At 36.4% G+C, this 25,077-nt stretch overlaps 1 protein-coding gene across 1 annotated transcript; it reads left to right on the top strand.

Moving 5' to 3' along the window:
• Positions 1–663: 663 nt before the first annotated feature.
• LOC136219633 (alpha-mannosidase I MNS4) lies at positions 664–11,495 on the top strand. Its single transcript, XM_066007107.1, has 17 exons — positions 664–909; positions 1,766–1,885; positions 1,972–2,064; positions 3,649–3,735; positions 4,148–4,238; positions 4,592–4,647; positions 4,887–4,959; positions 5,510–5,619; positions 6,236–6,286; positions 6,675–6,763; positions 6,901–6,982; positions 7,095–7,208; positions 7,428–7,507; positions 8,183–8,318; positions 9,166–9,236; positions 9,337–9,586; positions 10,763–11,495. Exons 1-17 carry the CDS (start codon positions 784–786, stop codon positions 10,976–10,978), a joined length of 1,845 nt encoding a protein of 614 aa, XP_065863179.1. The 5' UTR covers positions 664–783; the 3' UTR covers positions 10,979–11,495.
• Positions 11,496–25,077: the final 13,582 nt, after the last annotated feature.

The following is a 25,077-nucleotide window of genomic DNA, read 5'->3' as shown; positions in this document are numbered from 1 at the left end:
TCCTTCGCACCCACGCACGAGTAAGGGCAACGACGATACCAGCCGCTATACCAAAAGTTTTTAAGGATTTGTACGGTTCCATATGTACCACACCTATAAATAAAAGGATCCAACCCCACAGTAAGGGATATGATCTTACTCTCTCTACTCTCTCTCTCTATATTTTTTTTTTTAACTTACTCTCACGAGACACTATATTACTTTATATATTTTCAACACGATTAAAAAGTTTGGATTGCCTTTGATAATAAAATGAACCTCAAAACTCCTCTTTGCAAACTTAATCCGGCCGTTTATATTTGAAAAATGAACAAAACTAAATAGTTTATTTTTATACTTTTCACTTAAGTATGTTTTAATTTCTTGATAATTTGAATAATTTAGAATGTTTGAATTTAAAATGTTAATTAAATTTGTCAATGATTTATAAATTTATATTTTATTAAATTTATAATTTATTTATTTTATTTAATTAAAAAAAACACATATCAATTTTACTAACCGTTGTCATCTATATTTATAATAACTTTTTACTTCTATATACCGCGAGGTAATTGGCCGATTTACAGTAGATTATAAGAAATTTATATTAGAAAGATCGTATTGATGTAGAACTGTAATTGTAACTTGTAAGAGATTCACCTTTCACTTTTTTTTTATGGCAACCGAAAGCAGGACACCGGGGTTAACTCAAAAGCAACGAATACTAGTAAATCCCCAAGAACAACAAGAAGAAGAAGAAACAGATTCTATTGCCGGCCGTGAAGAGTTTGAGGAAAAAAGATGGGAAAACCTCCTAAACCATGGCTTCAGCTGTTCCGACCTTTTCTATTAACCTCTCTTCTCTTCATCCCCACAACCCTTGCTGATGGCGTCACTCCTCAGGAAGCCAAACTTCTGCGCGACGAGGTAACCCAATTGCTCCCGATCACTTCTCTATTTCTTAACCCTTTCAATTACATTGCAATTGATGTTTCCTTTTGTACACTCTATTTCCCTTCAATGTCTGCTGGATCCGCTTGAATATTTCAACTAAGGATTCTTCAATGTTGTTCTAATTTATTATAATTGCTGCAACTACACTTTGTCTGATTGAGCTCTCCCATTTCTGACTCTTAAGTTGTTTCGCTTGTATAACAGATAAAGTATCTTACTTCTAAAATGTTGTCTTATATTTTGCTCGATTATCTTTAATATAAAAATTAAAACTTGAAAGAACTTGGAACAAGTGGATTGAGTTGCTACTAGAGTGTTGCATTCCTGATTATAATTATTTGAATTTGCCAATTTTCCTACAAAAGTATGCCAACATTATTATGAGAAAAAGGAAGATTGCAAATTTGCATACAATTGATTGCTGGCAACCTCTCAGATTCATTGATGAACAAGGATTGCGTTTTTTTTTTAACCTAATGGACTCTTAGGGCTATTCGTATGGTGATGCGAAGACTGTTTTGAATTATCTGACTCTGGAATTCAGCTTGTGCAATCCTACTATGTAATATTAGGATAATATATCTGATATATTTACACACTTAATATTAACATCAATGAATCCCCTATATATATATACACATCAAGTGTCCGACTATCTCAAGGAGACAAATCCTTGTCTCTTGTAACCCAAATTTAGGTTAACTAGGAAACCATGTTCAATTGGACTGCTAGTCCAAGACTCAGTCCTAATCTAATACGAACTACATAATCCAAATCATAAACAACTGTTATTCTTCCAATATGTAATATGGTACTTTTAATCTTGTAGGTTCGTGAAATGTTCTATCATGCTTTTGACGGATATATGAATCATGCTTTTCCACTTGATGAATTGAGACCTCTATCATGTGAAGGAGAAGATTCACTTGGTGGCTATGCCTTGACTCTGGTTGGTTAGCTGATTCTTCTTGTTTCTGAATCTATCAGTAAAGGTATTGAACTTTGTCTAATATCACAATCCTGACTCTGTTACAGATTGACTCCTTAGATACATTGGCTCTACTTGGTGACCGAGATCGCTTTACTTCCTCTGTTGAATGGATTGGTAAACATCTTCGTTTTGATATAGTGAGTGCCTTTTTTGCTTCGATTTCATTTCCTTGCATTGAGCTCAGTTATTGAGACAGTCTGAAGAATTAAAGTTCAACAGAAACGTTGGAATTAATATTGGCTTTTGTTCCGTTATAATTTGGTCAGGCATCCATATACTGTTTTCTAATATTATCTTGCAGTTTACTAGAAGAAATTATTGCCTCACTCCAATATAAAGTATCAACTATGTTGCACGGAAATGGACACCGGGAAACGTAATTTCTAAAAAACATAGAAAACGGAAACGCGTAAATATTACAAATATAGGGACATATTTACAAATATTAGAAATATAATAATATATTTAAAAAAAACAAGAACGAAGAACAAGATGAAGAAAGTCCAAGCTCAATCGAGATTAAAGGGACAAGAATTATAGGAGAAAGAAATATAGGCAAGTTCTTTAAATTGAAGGATACAAGGAAGGAATTATCAGTCAAATAGGAAGTTTCAATTTTCATAATCTTAGACTGACTAGGTGTTGCAAAATTGAAAGTCTGAATTTCCAGAATTTTAGTAGAAGTAGTCAGAGGAAACCGTTTAAAGACTAAAAGACGCGTTTCATATTTTGGGTAATTACGGAAACATGCCCGGAAACGTTTCGTATCAGTTTCTGGGAGTTTCCATTTCCCACATCTTCCGGAAACGGTGAAACGCATGTCATGATAAGTTTCCGTGCATCATAGTGTATCAAGCAATCACTATTTAAACTGTATAAATATTTTTGAGATTCAAAATGGTTGATTCTTCGAGAGTATCTTGGCTGCATCCTGGATTCTAATGATCTCATTCACATAGGATTAGTCTAAGGCATCCAGCCATATCTTGAAGTAGTAAGAAATTTTTAGTTGTTAGTGTTACCATTATTGGTGGTAGTTTTTCTTGAAGTTTTCATATCTGATTCACCTGAGAATTGGTTTATTCACAAAATTGTTTCTGTGCATAGGAACTAATTTAATATTCAGACATTACTGCTAGGATTTAATGTGTTTTGCTATTCTAAAGCTTAATTTGCTAATTCTAAAAAATTAAACCTTCTTTTGTGTTGTGAAAATGTGCATGCTTCTGTATGTACACATGTGTGCAGGAGCTGGCTGCCATTTGCCCATGTCTTTTCTAGTTCTTTTCTTTTTTCCTACTTTCATCTGAATGGATTTTATCTATCAAATTATGCAACAGAATATTGATTTGAAGTCTGGCATTTATTTTTGTTCTAAAATTTGTGATGGAGAATATGCTAATACGTATAAAAGGTAATAAGGGAATGAAGGGGCACACGTTTGGAGCATAGTGAAAGTCAGTTACAGGAGAGAGAGTGGTCTAGTTAGTATATATAGAGGTGTAGAGGGAGAAGGAAGGAATTATGAAAAATTATGTTAGTTAGCACTTTTGGGTGTTTGGCTCTGTTCTTTTGAGCATAGAGGGAAGTTCATCTTCCTGTGGGAGTTGAGGCCTTTCTCAGCTCAGTCTATCTTTCTTTTTCTGTCAATTTCAGCTAAGTTTATCAACACTATTCTCTATTCAATCTAAGTGTTGGAATTTCTTGTATCATGTTTGCAGAATAAAACAGTATCTATCTTTGAGACTTCCATCAGAGTTCTTGGAGGTTTACTTTCAGCTCATCTACTTGCAAGCGATTATGCTACGGTATTTCTTTGATGTTTGCCTTAATATACATAATATTTGTTATCCTGCTATTTCATTCATGAATGTGAATCTAGCTGGCATGCTCAGTGAAAATTTAATTGGCATTTACGTTTAGCTCTACAGTTGTTCATTGCATCTTAAAGGTTGGTTGGGGAAAAAAATATTATGCTCTCGTTGTCAGATAATTATGCATAATTGTTGCATGCAATTGTAAGCATGCACGTGTGCACTCTCATTATTACCGTAGTTATTTAATATGCATGAGAATATATAACACTGATTAAGTTATATTATTTCATTTCTAAAGCTGGATCTGCTAGTGTAGATCCCAGTAACATATACATGGTTCACATTTAGCTGCTCATTCACTATTTCGATTTGGCAATTGTTGATTCTCATCTTTTGCTTGCAGGGGATGAGAATCTCATCATACGAAAACCAATTGCTTCACTTAGCTGAGGACCTGGCTCAAAGAATGTTGCCTGCATTTGATACTCCAACAGGTATTACTGCTGTGCACTAAACTTGTTCCATTCAGAGAGGTTGGCAACTGTCAGGCATGGTATTTGTAATGTCTGTGCCTTTGGAATGAGTTTGGGATTTGATTAGAAGTGCTCTTGTACAAGCTTTATCATTTTCTGACTTAGTCGTTAAATAGCTTGGGGGAGAGCTCTTGGGTGGTCAAACTTTTTAAACACTTATAGGGAAACATTTTGCAGTTTTCTCCTTGTTTTGTGGTTTTTTTTTTACTATTGCCTCTTGTCCGTAGTTGATGAAATGTTATATTAGTTCAAATACTGGCCTTCCAAGTTCGTAATTTTCTGGCTTCTCCAATTTAAGTGATGATGGATTGCAGGAATTCCATTTGGGTCTGTCAATCTTTTGCATGGGGTCGATGAACATGAAAGCAAGGTATATAAATTTTCTTCTTTCTTTCACTGAAATTGTTGATATTGTTCTGTGTACTGGAAATATGGAACATAACCTCAGATCAATTGCTTTTTTTTTTTTTTTTTTGGTCAAACAGTTAATTCAATTGTAATATGTTTTACTGGAACATGTCAATTGTGCTCTATTTTATTTTTTTTATCATGTAACTAAATTGTGTTAACATTTTGATACATTTATCATTCCAAGTTTGACTCGTGTAGATTACATCCACTGCTGGTGGGGGGACTTTGACTTTGGAATTTGGGGTGCTTAGCCGCTTAACGAATAATCCTAGTAAGTATCAATTCCATGTTTAGAAAGCTTTAAAATTATTATTTCGTATTAATTACCCAACTGGTTTTGAGTTTTTTCTAAGAGACTAGAATTCACTTGCTGGAATAGAAGCATTGTAATGTTCCTGCTGCCAATATCTCTAGAACTGAATGTATAGCGCATTCTAAGTTTCCTTGCCTTTGTGAATGGAATTGGATGGTTGTAGATTCAACCCCACCATCAGAACCACTCAACATGAAAAACGTTGTTGTACAGTATGCTACAGGCAGAAGAAGGCTGGTAATATCCAAAAGAAGTACTATAAAGTGAAAAGGTTGTAAAAGTTGTATGGTGGAAAGCGCTAGCTAATATATGGCAAGTGGTCTAATCTTCGGTTGTTGTGAAGAAGCGCAAAATATAAAGCCCTACTATCCTTTTATATATCTTTTCCAGTCCGTTAATTAGCTTGATCTGTTACTGAGGTTTCCTTTCGTCCGAACTCGTTTTTATTGAAAAACAGCCTTACATGCTTTTTATTTTCTTTTGCCTCTCTTTCTTCTTTGAAATACAGTTTTTGAGCAAGTTACCAAGAATGCCGTGCGTGGATTATGGGCACGCCGTTCAAGACTAAATTTAGTTGGTGCTCATATAAATGTATTTACTGGTGAATGGACACAAAAGGTAGCATTTTAATGAACATTTAAATTATATAAGGACCTTTATTGCTAAGATTACCTGCAAATAATACAACATTGTGATGCCTACATACATTTCCTTTCGTAAGTAGATTAATGAGAACTAATTATATGCCCTGCAAACTTGGATTTGCCCTTATGGTTTCTGTTAATAATTGTCTCACTAGCGAGCGGGAAAGAAAGAGAAAAGAATGGCATAAGAATCTCTGTAGAATATTATGAACTTGAAAAGGAAAGAAAAGAAGTGAAAAAATGTTAATCTCATGCAGATATCTGTCTAGAATTTATATATGTGCATGTTACATCTAGGTAATTTATCTGGGAGATTAGACTCAGTCTTGCATGAAGATTGATAACCCCATCTCTTCTTTTACTTAGAGGGTATAGTTTTTCCGCCAGTTTGCTACGTGGCCTTTGGAGATGTTTATGTTTTTCCTTTTCCCAGCTGAATTTCTTTTTCAGACCAAGTGGCATTCATCTGATTTCTTTTTCCATTTTTTATTAAGCTGCTTGGACATACTTCACTCATGGTTGATATTTCATACTATTAGGATGAGATTTATTTCGTTAAGCGACTTAATCTAGATTTCTTTGCTTGGCAGGATGCTGGAATAGGAACAAGTATTGATTCTTTCTATGAGTACCTCTTAAAGGTATGTGATGCCATTCTCATGACATCAGAAGATTTTTGGGTTAAAATAGTCAAAGACTTGACATATTTTCTAATTTCTATGCCTAATTACCTCTTTAATTAATGAGGTATTCTGTGCCCACTCAATTAAATTATTGATCAAGACTTTTTGGGTTATCTACATGATTTCAGTTCTTTCATTCTGCTAGGTATATTATGTCATCAATGCATAAAGGAACTGCTGCCTGAATGCATAGATTTTGTAGAAAAACTATTTACTATTCTGAAATCATGTGTTTGCAGCAGATGGTAAAATGTTCTTTGTGAAAATGAACAAATGGATGTGTCTTGCCTGACACTTGTTTTCATCTTTAAGAAGTTTGTTGATGAGATGTTCCTAAAATTTTCAGGCATATTTGCTATTTGGAGATGAGGAATATTTGTTCATTTTCCAAGAAGCTTATGCAGCTGCTATGCAATATCTGTTTAATGATCCTTGGTAAAAGCTTGTGGACCATGCTTGTCTAAACAAATATGGTTGCAACTATTTGCTGACCTTAGTCTTTTCTTCTTTCTTTTTCCTCCTTTGATTTTTGAATGTTAAAAATTTAATGTCAACATTACATCTCTTTTTAGGTATGTTGAGGTAAATATGGATTCTGCTGCTATTGTTTGGCCATTATTCAACAGTCTGCAGGCGTTCTGGCCAGGCCTTCAGGTTTTTGCTTGTCCTCTATTCTTGCTTATTAACCATAATGCCTAGGTGACATTAATATTTATGTTGATTGGGACACAATATTAACGAAACTATATCTCTATGTTTTTGCAAGGTTTTAGCAGGAGACATCGATCCTGCCATTCGAACACATGCTGCATTCTTTAGTGTCTGGAGAAGATATGGATTTACACCTGAAGGTTTTAATCTCGCTACATTAAATGTTCAGGTAATCTTTCGTAATTTTTCCTACGACAAAAGTTTATTTGTAAAAACTTCTTAATCTATATGTAAATCCTTGGTCGATCACCTAATTGACCTTTAGCACCTTGTGTTTCTATTTTCCATTTGGTGGTTAATAAAATTTTACTTGATAGTGGACATCTTATTCCTTGCATTTATTTATCTTATATTTCTATTAAGTTGCTTTTCTACATTTAATTTATAGCATGGGCAGAACAGTTATCCACTCCGCCCAGAGTTAATAGAAAGCACATATTGGCTTTACAAAGCTACCAGAGACCCCAGGTGAGCAAACCTTTGATCTCATACTTCCCTATGAGCAAAGTCAAGGAAAATATGGGAATTAGTTCACTTTCTTTTGAATAATTAAAAATTTCTTATAGATTTATATGGGGCTTTATCTAGCATTTTGTGTTTAGGAAAATCATAGTGCTATTATCATGTTAGGTTCTTCTAATTTTATAGTTTTATTAAGCCAATTCATATTAAAGAGCTGTTTTCAGAAAAAGAAGTAATAAAAAGAAAACACTTCCAGTAACACTGAATTCAGGAGGATCATATATTTAAATTCTGAAACTGTGAATGCCTAATGGGTGGTCTGCACTGGTGATTTGGTCTAAATGAAAAATCTTCAAGCCAGAATGTTTATTAGTTTATGTGTGAAGTTCTTGGATTCAAATTAGCTTTTGAACTTAGAATATCAGGGAGATATCTGCATTGCTGGATTTTGTATTAACTCCTCTTACATTAGAATAAATTGATTAAATGGGCATAAAATGTAAGGATTGTTAAAATTTCTGGTAAGTTGACACTTCTGAAAATAGTCATGTATACAGAGGTTTTCTTTCCCGGTAACTAAGTTCTTTGGCCAGATTTTGTGAGTTAATGTAGGAAATTTCTTTGTTAACTTCTGCATTTGTCATGAGCAATTTAATCCACTTATGAAGTTATTCTTTGTAGATATCTTGATGCTGGGAGGGATATGGTTGCTAGCTTGCAATATGGAGCGCGTTGTCCTTGTGGATATTGTCACATAGCAGATGTAGAATTGCACAAGAAAGAAGATCATATGGAGAGTTTTTTCCTTGCTGAAACAGTAAGGATTGATTTTAGATGGCTCGGTCAATCTTGTTTTATCTTTCCTGTCATTATCAATTCGAATATAGATTTTCACTATCTGGATTTGGTTGCATGATAATGTTGAAAAAATTCTTCTGGTTGTTTTTCTGTTTTCCTTTTTCCATTGTATGCTATTTAGATGCTTATAAAGCGCAGTTAGAATGCTATAATGCTTATTATGCCTGGACTTGGAAGATGTTTCAATTGGTCTTGTTCCTTTCGGGTCTTCATACCCTTATCCAAATTGGCATTTGTCCTACAATGGAAGCCTATTTTTACGTAGGGTCCTTCAGAAAGTGGCTTTTGTGTGTGATTTTTCCTGATATTATAATTGAAAAACATTATTTTTGGCTCCTAACCTTGCCAAAATGCACGGTTTGGCCTCTGACCTTTTATTTTCGAATATGTGGCCCCTGAACTGAATAGAATGTCTGAATTATGACCTTGTCAGGCACTGCTTTGGCATGTGAGGTTCGCTCGCCATTTTTACTGGTGCGTGAATGTCATGCATCTGATCTCCACCCTATAAGTAACCAATATAGACATTTCACCTAGGACAGGGTTCAACCAACGTTAGAAGGTCAGGGGCCAAACTCGTGCAATTGCAAAGGTCAGGAGCCAAAAAATGCATTTTACCTATTATAACTCTAAATCCATTGGCCCGAAAATGTTTCCTGTCTATGTTGGGTAGCTTTACATGAGAAGTAAAAAGGCGTCCCATGTGTTCCAAGCATTTTCCTTCTAACTTACATGTGCTTCACAATTTTCTATTCTTCCTACTGATATTGTTGCATTTTATTCTAATCACCTACCAAACTTTTTAGGTGAAGTATCTGTGGCTTCTTTTCGATTTGGGTTCGGGCCCAGATAACCTTGTAGAAAATGGTCCATACAAGTAAGAACCTTGTCCTTATGAGTTCTAATTGTGCATCAATTTACTTCCCTGCTGTTTATTGTTTTCGCTCATATATTTTGCTGATGTAATTCATTAACAGGTACATCTTCAGTACCGAGGGACACTTATTGCCTGCAACACCCCAAATATCTCTTGTAGGGGAACATTGTTCATATTTTGGTGCTTACTGTCAAACTGCCAAATCCGAACAAGAATCTTCTAAGCCTGATTTCTCGATGAATTCCCGAGAAACTAATGCTACTACGTCATTCTATGGAGGTCAAGTTCAGAGTGGACATCCATTAGAGTCTTCTTCTTTCGAGTCTACTTCTACATCAGGAGTGATGAAGGTTGGCATTGACTATCCTTTGTTTTTTTTTTTTTTTTTATATATCTTTTCTATTGTTCTTTATTGTTATATTCCTTTGGGTTAATACACATATTTGCCCTTGTGTTTTCTTGGAAAAACAGATTTGCCCTTAAATCAAATAAACCCATAAAACTATCCCTGAATTTTCCATAAACCTGCAATTATACCCTAATCTGACGGAGTTGTTAAACGGCGATGACATCAAACCTTCTTATCTCCAGAAAAACTTCAGAAAAGAACAACCAATCACAAACAGAAAAAAATATGCACCTCCAATTTCGATTAAAAGCAAGTTAGAAGACCAGATTGGTCAAAATTCATTTTCATAAAAGCTCAATCAACCTAATAAAATGGCGTCTAAACCTCCTAATTAATCCAAAAGCAATAGCAATAGAAAACAATAAGAAACCAAATGAATTTTGATTGTCGTCATCCAATTTTTTTTTGAAGACAAGAAGGTTTGATGTCATCGTCGTTTAGCAGCTCCGTCAGATTAGGGTATAATTGCAGGTTTATGGAAAATACAGGGATAGTTTTGTGGGTTTGTTTGATTTAAGGGTAAATCTGTTTTTTTGCTAAAACACAGGGGCAAATATGTGTATTAACCCTATTCCTTTCGTCCCTTCATTTTTGTTTGTTTTGCTGACATTGAAGTACTGGTAATCCTGTGTGATAAACACAAACTTTCTTCCAATCTCCATCCCCTTACCGAGATAAGTTCTGTTTTATTAATTTCAGTAGAACTTGATAATCGGGAGACATGCGTGCATATCATTTAGAACTTCTGCTTACATTTTTAACATTAAACTTACGGTGCCTTCTATGCTTACTTTGTTTTTGACAAAGTAAGCTTTACTTTGTTTTTTCTACCATTGGATGAGCTTACTTTGACAAAGTTCATCACCATCCAATGGTGGAAAAAACAAAGTAAGGCTTACTTTGTAAAAAACAAAGTAAGCATAGTCTAACCCTAAACTTTATGGAATTAAGTAGATAACAAACCCAGCTCAAAGCGATGAAATAGCAGGTGAAAGGCGAGTGGAAGTCTAATGCCACGTGCTATATTCCGAATGAATGAAATAGTCAATCTAGTTTATCATGAAAGTTTTAGTATTCTAATTCTCCATTTAGATTAACCTTTTGGTGTATGTTGTAGGGTGTTTGCCCTGGATTAAGTCATGGACAAAAATATGGCATATCATATTTGGAAGTAATTGAAAACACTAATAAGGAGGATGACCGCCCACACCAAAAAGAGAATTCAGTTAAGAGTCAGACAGTAGTAGTTGTTTCCGATCAGAGTTCTGATGAATCTTTGTCTGATAACAAGAATGACGGCAACAAAATTCAGGAATCCGGTGATAGAGGATGACACTGATCTGTCTCAAGTATGAGGAAGGCCTGTATGGTATTTTTTGGACAGATTGAAAGTTTGGTTGCTGTTGCATCCAAATAAATCAGGAGGCATCGTTCTTTATGCCCTGGCCTCCACTTAAAGATCAGGGTAACAGAAGACCGATGGCAGGCATGTTTTGCAAGTTAAAACGGATCTCCGAGAATGCTGGTATCTGGCGTTTTCAATATACAGTTTGGAGGTTGAGGATAGAAATAGAAGCAGGGTGATCTTTTTTACTGACCATCATTCTGCTAAATAGCTAAATTGCTTTAGGTGTAACTTAAACATAGTGTAAATTGTACTTGAACCAAATTTCATAAGTTGATTGTATCTGATAGCCTATAATTTCAGTTTTAGTCTGCCAAGGGCAATAATTCACTACAAAATACTAAATCAATTTCAAATTCATATTGTAATGTTGGTCACTTCACTTCCAATGGGTTATCAATTTCTGACATGACAATACTAATATAGAGACATATCTTTGACGTGATGTGTTTGATATAATTATTGTATTTTTATTATATATAAGCATATGAATTCATATAAGTCGGAATAAAATGATTATAAGTTATAATTATACTATAACCCACCCAACCCAATTTGAACACCCCTAATTATAACACAACAATGTTATCCACAAGTCCATAGGATGCAAGCAAAACTGAAGTACATTTCTACTCGTTTCTTATCTCTGAAATGATTACTAAACGGAGTTGGTGTCATTCTTGAAACTAAGTCACAACAGATTGTGGATGCAATCAAGTAAATCGTATTGCTCATAGTGTGGTTCGAATGGCATGATCTTATGCTAATCCTTGGTTTTGAACTCAAGGTCTGCCTTGTGTTCCTTCCTTAGTGGCTGATTATATACTTGGCCGATCAAAAGCTGTATCATTTTTATTATCTTGTATCTAATAAGAGCCAATGGTATAATTTAGTTCAGTTTGAGAGAAAGGTTAACAGTTCAATTCGGTTTTGAATCTTTTTTTTGGTTCGGTTCAAGAATCTTCAATGTATTTGTTTAGTAATTAGAATTGGTTACAATTGTACTTAATTTAAGTCAACTATATAATTTGATTCGGTTCTAAAAAAATCAACAGTCCAATTCAATTCTAAATCTTCTTATTCGAATATTCAGTTCGGTTAAAAAATCTTCAAAAATCTTCAAAATTCATACTGGGCTCTATGCAGAACATGTCATGTGCTGTTGGTAAGAGAGTGCCTTGTGGTCTATAACAGCAGCAGGCAAAATCAAATTTTGATGCTACTTATTGCATGTGCTGCCATTGGATTTGCTCTGTTGTAGCTAGTAGGTTGATACTCAATAAAACTATGTGCAATCAATCTCAAGTTAGTTATTTATCCCTCACAAAAAAATAAAATATATATTTTAGATAAGGTGCGTATAGTTATAATTGATGGATTATTATATAATATGTGAAATTCAAAACATAAAAAAGGGGCTCAGGATTTTTATTTATTTAAGAGACAAGTATATCAAGTTACAAGAGTGAAGCCTGGAGGATGTCAGATGTCAGATGTTGGATGTTATTTTTGTATTTTACTTTAAGGGACTAAGGTGAATAAAATGATGAGATTTAGTAGTAAAAGTTAATTATATTTGTTGTCTAAACCAGCAACAACACTGCTGCATCACTTGTAACCAACACTGCTTTTCAATATATATTTTCCACTAACTATTATTTTATGAATGTTGTTTGTTCAATGAATATGCAATGAAAAAAGAAGTATAAAAAGGGTAAATACATTGCATTACATAACATAAAATAAAAGCATGTAATGTAAATGATTATCATATTTGAGGAATTAGGAAAAAGTAAAAGATGCATTTGCTTGCTTTTTTATAGCATGTGGTTCCCAACTTAGAACCCTTTAAGATAAATTAAACAATGTTTATTAAACCCCAAAAATCTTGTTTTGCTCGATAAGATATTCTGTAATCACACTCTTAATTAAATCTATGTTTAGTTGGGAGTTGGAGACACATTTTTTTAGGTATTTAAAGACCAACTGCTTTACTAAAGGACAATAAAATAAAACCTCAATAATCACTTCATCTTTCTTATTGTTCTAGCCTGAATTAAACCTGAAATTTATTAAGGGAAGATTAATAGTTAAAAACAAAATGAATACGGTGACGAATTAGAACATTAACGATATGTTGACGGTTCTTTAAGGGTGGTGACATTCGGTGAGGGTAACAGTTGAAGTTTCTTGAGGTTGGTGTTTGACTTTCATTGAGGGTAATGGTTGAACTTCCTTGACGTTTGGCATTTCTGATCTTTCTCGATATACTTGTTACAAACACTCTAATGCTAAAGTCAAATATATGTAATAATTGTTATGCTTCTGTTTCTGAAAAAATCAACTCTTTTAATATTGAGTGAAGAACTATTTATACTCTATCCATTTCATTATATAAGTCATTTTAGTATATTTCACATAAATTAAAAAATACGAGTAATATAGAGTCAAATTAATGAATTTATATTGGTTAGCTAAAAAAATTCCTCATATGTCATCATGGTTGGAGAATATGTCTTTGAATGTTAAAAAACACATGCGCACCAAGACAAAAATTTAACACTTAAATTTTTTGAAAACTAAAACAACTTATATTTGAAAAAAAAACAATTAAGTGGAATGAAAAGAGTCACTTTTAAGGGTGGAAGTTACTTTGGATTACATTCGTTGCACGTTTAAGAACGTGGGTATATACTGTATATTATGGAGGAGTTGTTGGTAACATCAATGGTGAAGTGAAAGATTGACAATGTGATTCAAGGTTACATCACTTAGAGCTTCAAGAGATTTTTAGTTGATTTTCTAAAAATAATATAAATAATTGACTCTTAGTCATTTAAGAGTGACTCATACATATCATTTTCAATAATACTCTTTATATTTATTCACTCCTTATTTATTATTTTATCATTAAATTTATTAATTATTATAATATTTACCAACAGTGAGAGGAGAGACTCCTCAATAATAAATTATTAATAAAAAATGAAATAAGAATTGAATATGGGACTTGAAAACCTAGCTCTCCTTTGTGAGACGACTGCGCCGCTTCTCCTCGTGTAGGACGATCTATGTTTTCTCTCTCTCAGAAGCTTTTCTTTCTTCTCTCCATGAAAGCCTCACTGTCACAATCATGGAAAACCATATCGCCCAACTTTCTATGGATCGGGAAGAAGATGATGCCCTCGATCTAGTGCAAGTTGCGGAAGGAGTTGTGGAGGCCTGGAATGAATTATGTTTGGTTGGTCGTTTTCTCACAGATCGATCCATAAAATTCCCTGTCATGAAGCACTGTATGGCCAGTATCTGGCGGCCTGGTAAAGGGATCTCGATTCGCGATCTGGGCGATGGACGGTTTCTGTTCTAACTGTTTCATGCCTTGGACCTCAAAAGAGTGATTGTAGGTGGCCCGTGGACCTTTGATGGGCACTTACTCCTAGTTCACCACCTCCGACAGGGGGACGTGCCGCTGAAAGTTCCTCTCTTTGTTCTCCCGGTTTGGATTCAGGTTCATGATGTGCCCATTGGCTATATGTCCATGAGTGTAGGGAAATTGATGGGTCAATTTCTAGGCTCCTTTCTTGAGTACGATGCGACGAACAACTTTGGTGGCTGGAAGAGTTTCATGAGGCTAAAGGTTGCCGTGGACTGCCGCTCTCTGCTCAAACGTTGGAAGAAGATTAAATTTGATTCGGGTTCATGGAGCATAGTGCAGTTTAAGTACGAACTCTCGGGCTCTTGTGGGATCTGTTATGCTTGTGGCCTATTGGGTCATAGTGAGTCTTTGTGCCCCCAGCGTTTCAATTACCCGGATGGAGAGATGAAGCTCGAATGGGGAAAATGGATCTGTGCTGTGGATTGCAGACAGTCTGTAGGGGGCGATGAGTGCTGGTTGCGTGAGGATCAGAGTGGATCATCAGGTTCAGGATCTCCGGCAGTTCCAGAGTCTAATATGGAGGTCGAGCCACTTGTTGAGCCGTTACCACTGGGACCCAAAGTAATGAACCATGAGCAGGGAAGGAAGCCTACTACTGTGATGTGCGTGATTAAAAACAAGCATGTGATGCAGTCCATGTTTGCTGAAGGTTGAGGGGCCAACATATCAGATTGATGGGGATGAAGCCCTTGACTGCAATGAGGAGAAGAAAAGGAAAAGACTCATGTCTGACGCTCTAATGGGTCAGAAAGAAAATGTCGAGCCTCTTCTTTCTGGTTCTTCTGATGGAATTGATTCCACTTCTTTTATATCGGTCGAGTCCTTAGAGGAGCCCCACCGGGCACTATGATTGGCGTAGCCTGGAACTGTCGGGGCCTTGGCAACCCCCGGACAGAAGTTGCGTTGAAGGATATTATCCGTTCGAGGCAGCCATCTTTTTTGTTTTTAATGGAAACTCTTGTCAGCTCTAGTAGAATAGAAAGTTTGAGATGTTCTCTTCATTTTTTGCATTGTTTTTCTGTTAATTGTGAGGGCCGCAGTGGGGAACTGGCTTTGTTTTGGAATAATAATATTGACATTTTGGTTTTGTCGTTTGCTCGCTCTCATATTGATTTTTCAATTTTGGTTGATTCTTGTGATCCGTGGAGATGTACTGGGTTTTACGGGCAGCCTGACAGGTCAAATAGACATCTGGCTTGGGCTTTACTCCATGATCTTAAGGGTAGCTCCTCCCTACCTTGGTGTGTGTTTAGTGACTGTAACAACCTGTTGTTGGTTTCTGATAAGAGAGGAGGTGCCCCCCATCCGGAGTGGCTCTTCCGAGGCTTTCGGGATGCTATTAATGACTGTGGTTTGTTTGATGTCCCTTTGTTGGGTCATGGTTTCACTTGGGAGAGGGGGAGGGGTACAGAGAACTTTGTTGAGGAGAGACTTGATCGGGCCCTTGTGAATTCTAACTGGACGGAACTATTCCCATCAGCCACTCTCTCCTGCATAGTTACTGGTGTGTCTAACCACTATCCCTTAGAATTACGCACTCAACCTGTGCCCCGCCACCGCCATCCTCTCCCGTTCCGAATAGAGAACGCCTAGCTAAAGAATGGTGAGTTTACGCAGTCAGTCTTACATCAATGGGAGGCTTCTCAAGGTCGGGGCCTGGAGAGGAAAATGGAGGAAAGTAAAGGGGCTATGGCGGTATGGGGCAGCTCTGCTCAGGTTCAGTTCAGGGACAGAATCCGCTTGATTAAGATGCGACTTGGGGAGCTCCTGGACTCGGATCTGGACGACTCTAATGGAGAGATTGTTGCCGCAAAGGCTGAACTTAATGGTTTGCTCCTAGACGAGGAGGTCTATTGGCGCCAAAGGGCTAAAGTTTCATGGATAAGAGACGGTGATCAAAACACCAAGCTGTTTCACCGTTTGGCCAGTAACCGTAGGAACACAAACAGGATCCAGAAACTGGAGAAAGGCGACGGCTCATGGGCAGAATCACATACAGAAATGCAGAGAGTGGTTCTTGAGTATTTTTCATCACTCTTCACTGACTTTGATCTTGCAAGCCCTGACCTAATTTCTCTGCTCTCTCCTTGTGTCACGATAGCTATGAACGACTCTCTTATGCGTCTGTTTGACAAAGATGAATTCTGTGATGCTGTCTTCTCCATGAACCCCGATACAGCTCCGGTCCCGGATGGGTTAAACCCCACTTTTTTCTAAACTTTTTGGCATAAAATCAGCACGGAGGTTGTTTCTACTTGCACTCAATGGCTGGAGGCCGCCTCCTTTCCGCAGTTTTTAACAGAGACTGCAGTAGCCCTCATCCCTGAGGTCAGCTCCCCTATAAATATGAAAGATTTGCGCCCGATATCTCTTTGTAATGTTCTCTACAAGATCATTGCCAAAGTTCTTGCAAACAGACTAAAGCAGATCCTCCCAACCATTATATCTCTGGAACAGTCAGCTTTTGCCCCGGGTCGGTCCATCTCTGATAATGTGATTGTGACTTTTGAGGCTATCCACACAATGAAAAGAAAGTTAAAATGCAAGCAGGGGGGAAGTGGCTTTCAAGATCGACATTAGTAAGGCCTATGATCGTATCTGATGGTCCTACCTTAGTGTTGTTCTCTCTAGGTTAGGGTTCCACCATCGGTTTATTGACTGGGTAATGCTTTGTGTCCAATCTGTCCGGTACAGGTTTCACTTAAATGACGATCTGATTGGTCCTAGTACCCCTACCCGGGGCCTAAGGCAGGGAGATCCTCTATCTCCATACTTATTCATTTTGTGTGCGGAAGGCCTCTCGGGTCTTATAAAGCATGCCGAAATACAGAAGACTCTACATGGGATCAAGGTAACTAGATGTGCACCTACTATCTCTCATCTCATGTTCGTAGATGACAGCTTTTTCTTCTTTAAGGCCTCTAAGGAGGAAGCCTCCGCGATGAAAGATCTCCTGAACACCTATGAGTCCTTGTCGGGGCAGTCAGTCAATCTTACGAAATCAGGAATCATGTTTAGCTCTAATGTCCTCCGGGCACGCCAAGAGGAGATCAAAGCAACCCTCGAGGTGTTAGCACCTCTCAACACGGGTCATTATCTGGGTTTGCCTTCTCTAATTGGGCAGAAAAAAAGATCAGTGTTCAGCTATCTATGGGATAGGTTGTGGAAGCGGATTTTTAACTGGAATGGTAAGTTATTATCTTAAGCTAGGAAAGAGGTTTTTCTGAAGTCTGTTGCTCAAGCCATTCCTGCTTTCTGCATAAGTATGTTCCTGCTTCCGATCTCCCTGTGTGATGAACTACAGAAAATGATGAACTCCTTCTGGTGGGGGTCCGATGGAGATAAAAAAAACGGCTCCATTGGGCCTCGTGGGATAGGATGTGTGTTAGGAAGGAAGGTGGTGGTTTAGGCTTTCGCCAGCTGGAAGCTTTCAATCTCGCCTTGTTGGGTAAACAAGCCTGGATTTTGGTCTCAAATGGCAATACTCTTGCATGTAAGGTCCTCAAAGCTAAATACTTCCGTCAGGGAGATTTCTGGTCGGCTGAATTGGGTAGCCACCTTAACCTAGTTTGGAGGAGTATTCTTGAGTCCAAATCGATTCTTGTGGATGGGTGTAGATGGAGGATTGGCTCGAGTGAGCTGATGCAGGTTTGGGATAGCCCTTGGATTCCCGACTCGACAAATTTCAAGCCACTTTCTAGTCCCCTCGCTGGTTGGGAGCACTTGCGAGTTTGTGACTTCAGACTTGCAGACTCGGACTCTTGGGACTGTGAATTCCTGTCGGCTATCTTTGAGGAACGCGATGTGAGCAAAATCTTATCCCTCCCCATGGGAAATATCGATGACCTGGACCTCCTTGTGTGGCACTTTGAGAGGCATGGCTCCTACTCTATCAGGTCAGGCTATCGTCTCGCCTTCAAGCAACTCTTTGGCGAAGCGGCTGCTGAAGGGGTGGGGGCTTAGACAAACATGTGGAAACTCAATATTCCGCCGAAGGTGACGGTGATGATCTGGAGAGCCTGTAATGACTTCCTGCCCACTCGGGAGAAGCTTTGCCTACGAGGATTAAATGTGACAAACAATTGTGCTCTATGTGGTTTAATTGGGGAACACATCGTTCATCTTTTCCTGTACTGCGCTTATGCCTCTGCTTGTTGGGAATGTCTGGACATTGAACTGGATAATCTTCAGGAATCGTCTTTCTCTAACTGGTTGTCACTGTTTATTTCTCATACAGGTTCTACATTGGCCCAGGAAAGACTGTGCATGGTCCTATAGGCAATTTGGTCACAACGGAACAACCTGATTTGGAACAATTCTCTGATCCCGGCTCGCATCAATATGGATCAATCCCTGAAACTGCTTATGGACTTCCAATCTGCGGCTGCTCTCGTAGCCTTGCTCCTAGTTATCGACACTCGAGCAGGCGGACAATCTCGGAGGTGGGGCATATCAAGTTTAATATTGACATTGCGATTGACAATGTTAGCTGCCGAGTGGGTTTGGGTCATATTGGCCGTTATTCCCTGGGAAGAACTGTCCTATGTCAAACATGTGTTCTTCGTGGGAATTGGCAGCCGCTCCTTACTGAGGCTGTTGGCATGAGAGTAGCTCTGTGGTGGATCAGCTCAACAGGAATCTCCTGCCTTACGGTTGAATCCGATGCCAAGGGATAATTGATGGTTTCTTCTCCAAAGAACGGGACATTTCGAAATTTGGCCGGATTATGTTGGACTGTCGATATATTGCAGAGAAATTCCTCTCATTCAGACTGCAGTTCATTTCGCGAGCAGCAAATAGGGTGGCCGATGCTCTTGCAAAGTCTTCTCTCTCCCTTCCCAATCCCTCTTTCTGGGATTTTACCCCTCCCTGCATTCATTCTTTGGTGTTATCTGATGTAATGCAACTATCTAATTATTAATGGAAATCCTGAGTTTCGCTACAAAAAAAAATGAAATAAAGAGGTATTAAAAGGTGAAGAGATGATCTCTATTAATAGAGATGATGAAGATGCTCTTAGTGATTTGAGAAGCCACTAAGAGGTTGTTGGAGATGCTCTAATAATTCGAAGGATAAATAATTTCTTAGTCCCTATATTTTTACTTAACACACTGTTTAATTCTCATATTTTGATAATACACTCTCTAGTCTTTAACTTTTGTTTTATTCAACAGTTTAGTCTTTTTATAAGGACTAAACTGTTTAATAGTTCAAATATTTGAGGGACGAAACGGTTGAATAAAACAAAAATTAAAAACTAAACATTTTATTAATAAAATATGAGTATTAAACAGCGTATTAAATAAAAATATTAAAATTTAGCCTAATTCAAAATCATTCACACGCTATTATAATGATATTATTCTCGTATTATCTTGTATATGTTTCTGATTAAGTTTCGAATCAGAATAGAATTTGTAATTGATTATAGATATAAAACGTGTATAACATAAATTGAGTTTACAATGGCCGTTTAGTTTACACGTTGTTGCTGTTTAATGTTTACTATTGAAAAAAGCTATTTTTTATGTATAAAAGGCAAGCAGCGAGTTTATAACTGAACACCTACAACTTTTATTTTTAGAGAGAAAAAACAAACAGATAAACAACACCTCTGTATATTTTTAATTTTACGAAACCTGACACAAGCTGAGACTCTTATAATATTCGGAAACCAATTTAATCAAAAGTCTAAATTGATTTTTTTTTTTTTTTTTTTTTTTTTGAAGAAAGTTTTAAACTGAATTAGTGGTGAATAATTTGAAAAATAGCCTCCATTGGTTGCTAATTACTACTACTTGCTGACCGTTGACCAGGCACAGGGAGTTTGATGATGTATAATGAGTGGCATGTGCATCTTTCTGCTCTTTCCATTCCCAACATTAACTTTTTTATTTTAGGACTAAAATATATCATTTCATTTTTATGTATTTAGCCTTTTTAATTTGCCACCTTAGTCCACCCATTATAATCAAAGGTATATGTTTAGCTTTTCACTAATAAAATACTTTAATATCAACATTAAATATATTTATCATTTAAGTACTGTATAGAAGAATTAAAAAAAAATTAATCCCTTTCGATATAAAATATATATACAGTTTTAATACAAATAAAATATTTCACCCAATACTAATCGGGCAAAAAATATTCGTATGCCGATAATTTTGATTTTAATGAATTGATTTACCAATTTTTCATTTCAGCATGTTAAATCCTCGATTTTTTATTTTTAGACATTAAACCCTTGACAATTACATGAAAAGTCAGCTTGGATTATAAAATTTGGTTAATAAAACATTACACGTTTAAAATTTACATGTTTAAATGTTCGAAAATAGTATTTTTTATATGTATGATGTGACTATAGAGAAATAGTATAAACCTACTTTCAAATTGTGAAAAATATAATTTCAGATAAATAAATAACGTTCTTTTAATTGAATTGAATATTCACAACTAACTAATTTAATTTAACCTGAAAACCAAAATAAATGATAAAAAATATAAGAGACTCACCCACTAAAATAGAAATGATTAAGAGTTTGAGAGTGTTTTTTTTTTCTATTAATTGATTTGAAAAAATTGGAGGTAGCTTGGTGTGGTGAATGTGAATAATTAAAAACAATTGAGATTGAATGAGACAAATATAAAGATTTAAGGGATTGATGGATGTGATGATGTTATTTTAAAAGAAATGATGAAAGGAAAAAGATTTGAAACTTTGTTTGGTGAAAGAGAGAAATAAAACATTTTACTTTTCCTTTACTGAGGAAACATTTTACTTTTTCTGCAAAAGCTCTATTCTATTCTATTCTGTACATGGAGGAGTGCTGCTTAAGTTATGTTTATGACTTTTCCACATCAAATTATGTATTTTTTTAATACAATTTACTATATTCTTAAATTATAATAACCTTATAGTTATTGGATTCCCACATTTTAAGTATATTCTATCAACAATATAGTTAATCATGTTCCCAATTTAAAGAGACCACTTTTATATCACATCTATTTTAGTTTGATTACCCTTATATTATATAAAATAACGTAATTAGTCCTAAATAAAATTTCAGACTGTATTCTGATATCTCTGGCCGGTTCATGTTGAATCTGTTGAGCTAACTTCTATCAACTTAGTTTTGCGGAAATCTCAACTCGAATTGACATTGCAATGATGTCGTTGTTTATATAAAAATGTGGATGGTACAACAAGCCCTCCTTCCGACTGTGATGAATTTATTGTCTAAGAACAACAAGATAAAATGTCTAATCTTGGATTTTCATTTTATTTTTCAATTTATGCTCCCTCGGCTAGTGGGTGTTAGACATCGCTACGATTTCATGCCACTTTTTCTCAAGGATCTTGATCTCGGATTCATTTTCTTCATAATCAAGTGCTTACCTTACAACATGATTCTGACACTATCTCTCTGTACATGCAAAAAGCAAAAAAAAAAAATATATATATATATTTTTGATCAACTAAGCATGTTGAAAACAGCCAATGCCCTTTAATGATTTTATTGACAGTATATTAACAGGATCACTTGTTTGTTCGTGCTTTGAAAGCTCGTTTGGTTTTTGTTAATTATGATGAATTGTTTGGCTTATTAGTGAAGAAATTCAAGTTAGCAAAAATGTTAAGGCCGACAACCCTCTTGCTGCATCATCAATACAATTTGCAGCTGGAGTGTTGTCCCGAGTCGTGAACGTGGTAGTTTGACTTCTGTTGGTCGATCATTTTTTCCGACTGTATACTTTAGTGGGAGGTCACTCATAAAATAGTGTATTTTAGTGTGAAAATGAAGGTTGTACACTGAAATGTAAAACAAGGTAAATGTTGTACACTATATATGTAATTCCACACCTTGTCTGTAATATTATATTTTTTATTTGTTTTAGAAAAATGGCGATGTAGCTTTTTTTATACTCAGAAAGAAGAATATATTAAGATAATAGGTCGACTACATCCAACTCAGCTACAAGTCTGACAAATTGAGGAGCTAAATTCCATAAAGATGGGTTAGGCCTTGTTAACGAGTATTTTGCTAAGGCATCAACAACTGTATTGGCTTGTCGTTTGTCAAAAATGGATTCTAATAGCTCCACATTCCAGCCATCTCCATGCTCATCCGCAAGTCTCGCACAAGCAAATTCTCCATCCCTGCTTGTAGTGTAATAATAGGTCTAAAATTACCACTGGTTGGAATCCAAGGATCCCTGCAAACATTAACCGACCTTCCATTACCAATATCTCATCGGCACCCCTTGGCAAGAATGGGTCTAACTTCTAAGATGCTCCTCCAAACAAGGGTAAGCCAACTGAGTCGACCAAAATGCGCCATCAAGGAAGTATTTTGCTTTGATAATCCTATAAGCAAAAGCATCATGATTAGTAACTAAATTACATGCTTGTTTATCAATCAGTGCGAGATTAAAGGATTCCACATGTCTAAATCTGAGTCCTCCACACTCTTTACTTAAACACAATATGTTCCAAGAGAACTAATGAATTTTTCTTTTATCAGCATTCGAGCCCCACTATAATGAATTCATCATACATTGAGATTCATCATAGAGAGAAACATGAAACTTGAAAATAGTCATATAGTAAGAAGGAATTGCCTACGCCACTGATTTAATAAGCATTTCTATGCCAGCTTGAGTCAACATCTTACTACTCCAACCAAATTGCCTTTGCCACATTCTATCTCGGAGATAACTAAATACAGACCACTTCTTCTTGCCTATGAGAGACATTAAGTCAAGGTACTTTCTCGTATCTAGCAGGGAAACATAAAGAAATATTTGAATATCACCCTTCAACCCCTCTTCCACATTCAAACTAAAAAGGATGCCAGACTTCTGGAGATTAATCAATTAATTAGAGAGTCTCTCATACTCTGAAAGAATAAATTTCATTGTCGTACACTCAGCTATAGATGCTTTGAGAAAGAAAAGGTTGTCATCTGCAAATAGTAAATGAAGAACCCATAGAGAACTTCTACTAGCTTTACAACCATGGATGACCCCCCCTGAGCTCTCGTTTGTTTAAGCATACCAGATAGACCTTAAGCCTCTCTCTAGAGTTATCAGCCCAACCATATCCCCATTTAGGAGCATCGTACACCTGACAGAAGACATACATAGCATAATCCAATCCACAAACATATCATGAAAACTCAACTTACTTAACACAGCTTCAAGGTAAAACCATATGATCCAATCATAGGCTTTATTAATATCAATTTTGAAAGCCACATCAACTTGCTTCCCTTTCGCCCCCTCTTCATCATATGAATAAGCTCAAAGGCCACTATAATGTTATATGTGATAGATCTGTTAGGAAAAAAACTGATTATTCATCAGAGATGATACTCGGGAGAATTTTCTTTAGTCTATCAGCAGTCACTTTAGCTAAGATTTTATAAATCACATTACATAAGGATATTGGCCTTAAATCTTTTATAGACTTTGAGGACTCGACCTTAGGAATTAGAACCACATTAGCTGAAGGTAAATGAGGAGGGAACTCACCTTGAGACAACCAATTGGAGCAAGCCTCAAACACATCATGCCCAATCGTAGGCCATAAGTGATGGAAAAAAGCTGGATTCAGTCTATCCGGACCTAAGGATTTGTCAGGGTGCATATCGAACACTGCTTCTTTAAACTCAACCATAACAAAATGGCCAATTAAACCATCATTCATCTTATTCGTGACTTTTACAGTTAAAAAAGGAAGATCTGAAATATCATTACCTCCAAGGTCAGAGAACAAAGTAGAGAAATACTCAAGGACTACCTCCTTCGTACTAGTTTGGTCCTCCATCCAAGAACCATCCAACTGTTGCAACATCACTACCTGATTTGTATGTTTACGAGCCGAGGCCATGTTATAAAGAAGGATATGTTTCTGCTGCCCCCTTTCAACCACAAAGTTTTTGACTTCTGTCTTGAGTACTCTTCTTCCTGTAAGAGCAAGGCATTCAACTCCTCCTTAATCTCTTTAACCCGAACCAAACCTTGTTGTACCGAGTTTGTCATCGCTAAATTCAACTTTCGTTGACACCAAGCAATTCTGTCTGTAAACAGCCCCCCCATCTATCCATACTTTCGATGTTAATCCTATAACTAAGGAATAAGGTTATGTCCTGTTATCCTAGCCCAATTCTCCTTAACCAGCTTTGTGAAATATCTTTCTCTAAGCATCCATTCTCCACGCGAAAATGAACCTTTTTTGGGACAATCATATTTACCGTCGTACTCAACATTATAGGGTGATGGTCAGAGGTGCTCATGAACAAGCATTCTAACGAAGCCGTCGGGAACAATTCCATCCATCATGTATTCACAAGGCAACGGTGCAAGTGTTCCTCAATAAACTAATATGAGCTACACCCCTGCTCTCATGTAAAGTCATATCCTACCAACGAGAGGTCCACAAGGTCACAAAAGGCAACCGTGTCTCGGAAGCCCCGATATAACCACTCTGGGGGCATAAATGGAGATGTAACTAGAGCAATTTATTATTATTATTATTATGTTTTTTTGGGAAAAGATTATTAATTTGTAATAAAATGTAGTT

This window comes from Euphorbia lathyris, chromosome 2 (assembly GCF_963576675.1).
Source record: "Euphorbia lathyris chromosome 2, ddEupLath1.1, whole genome shotgun sequence".
Lineage (NCBI taxonomy): Eukaryota > Viridiplantae > Streptophyta > Magnoliopsida > Malpighiales > Euphorbiaceae > Euphorbia > Euphorbia lathyris.
The sequence above is the reverse complement of the archived record's forward strand: the minus strand, read 5'-3'. Positions and strand labels throughout refer to the sequence as shown.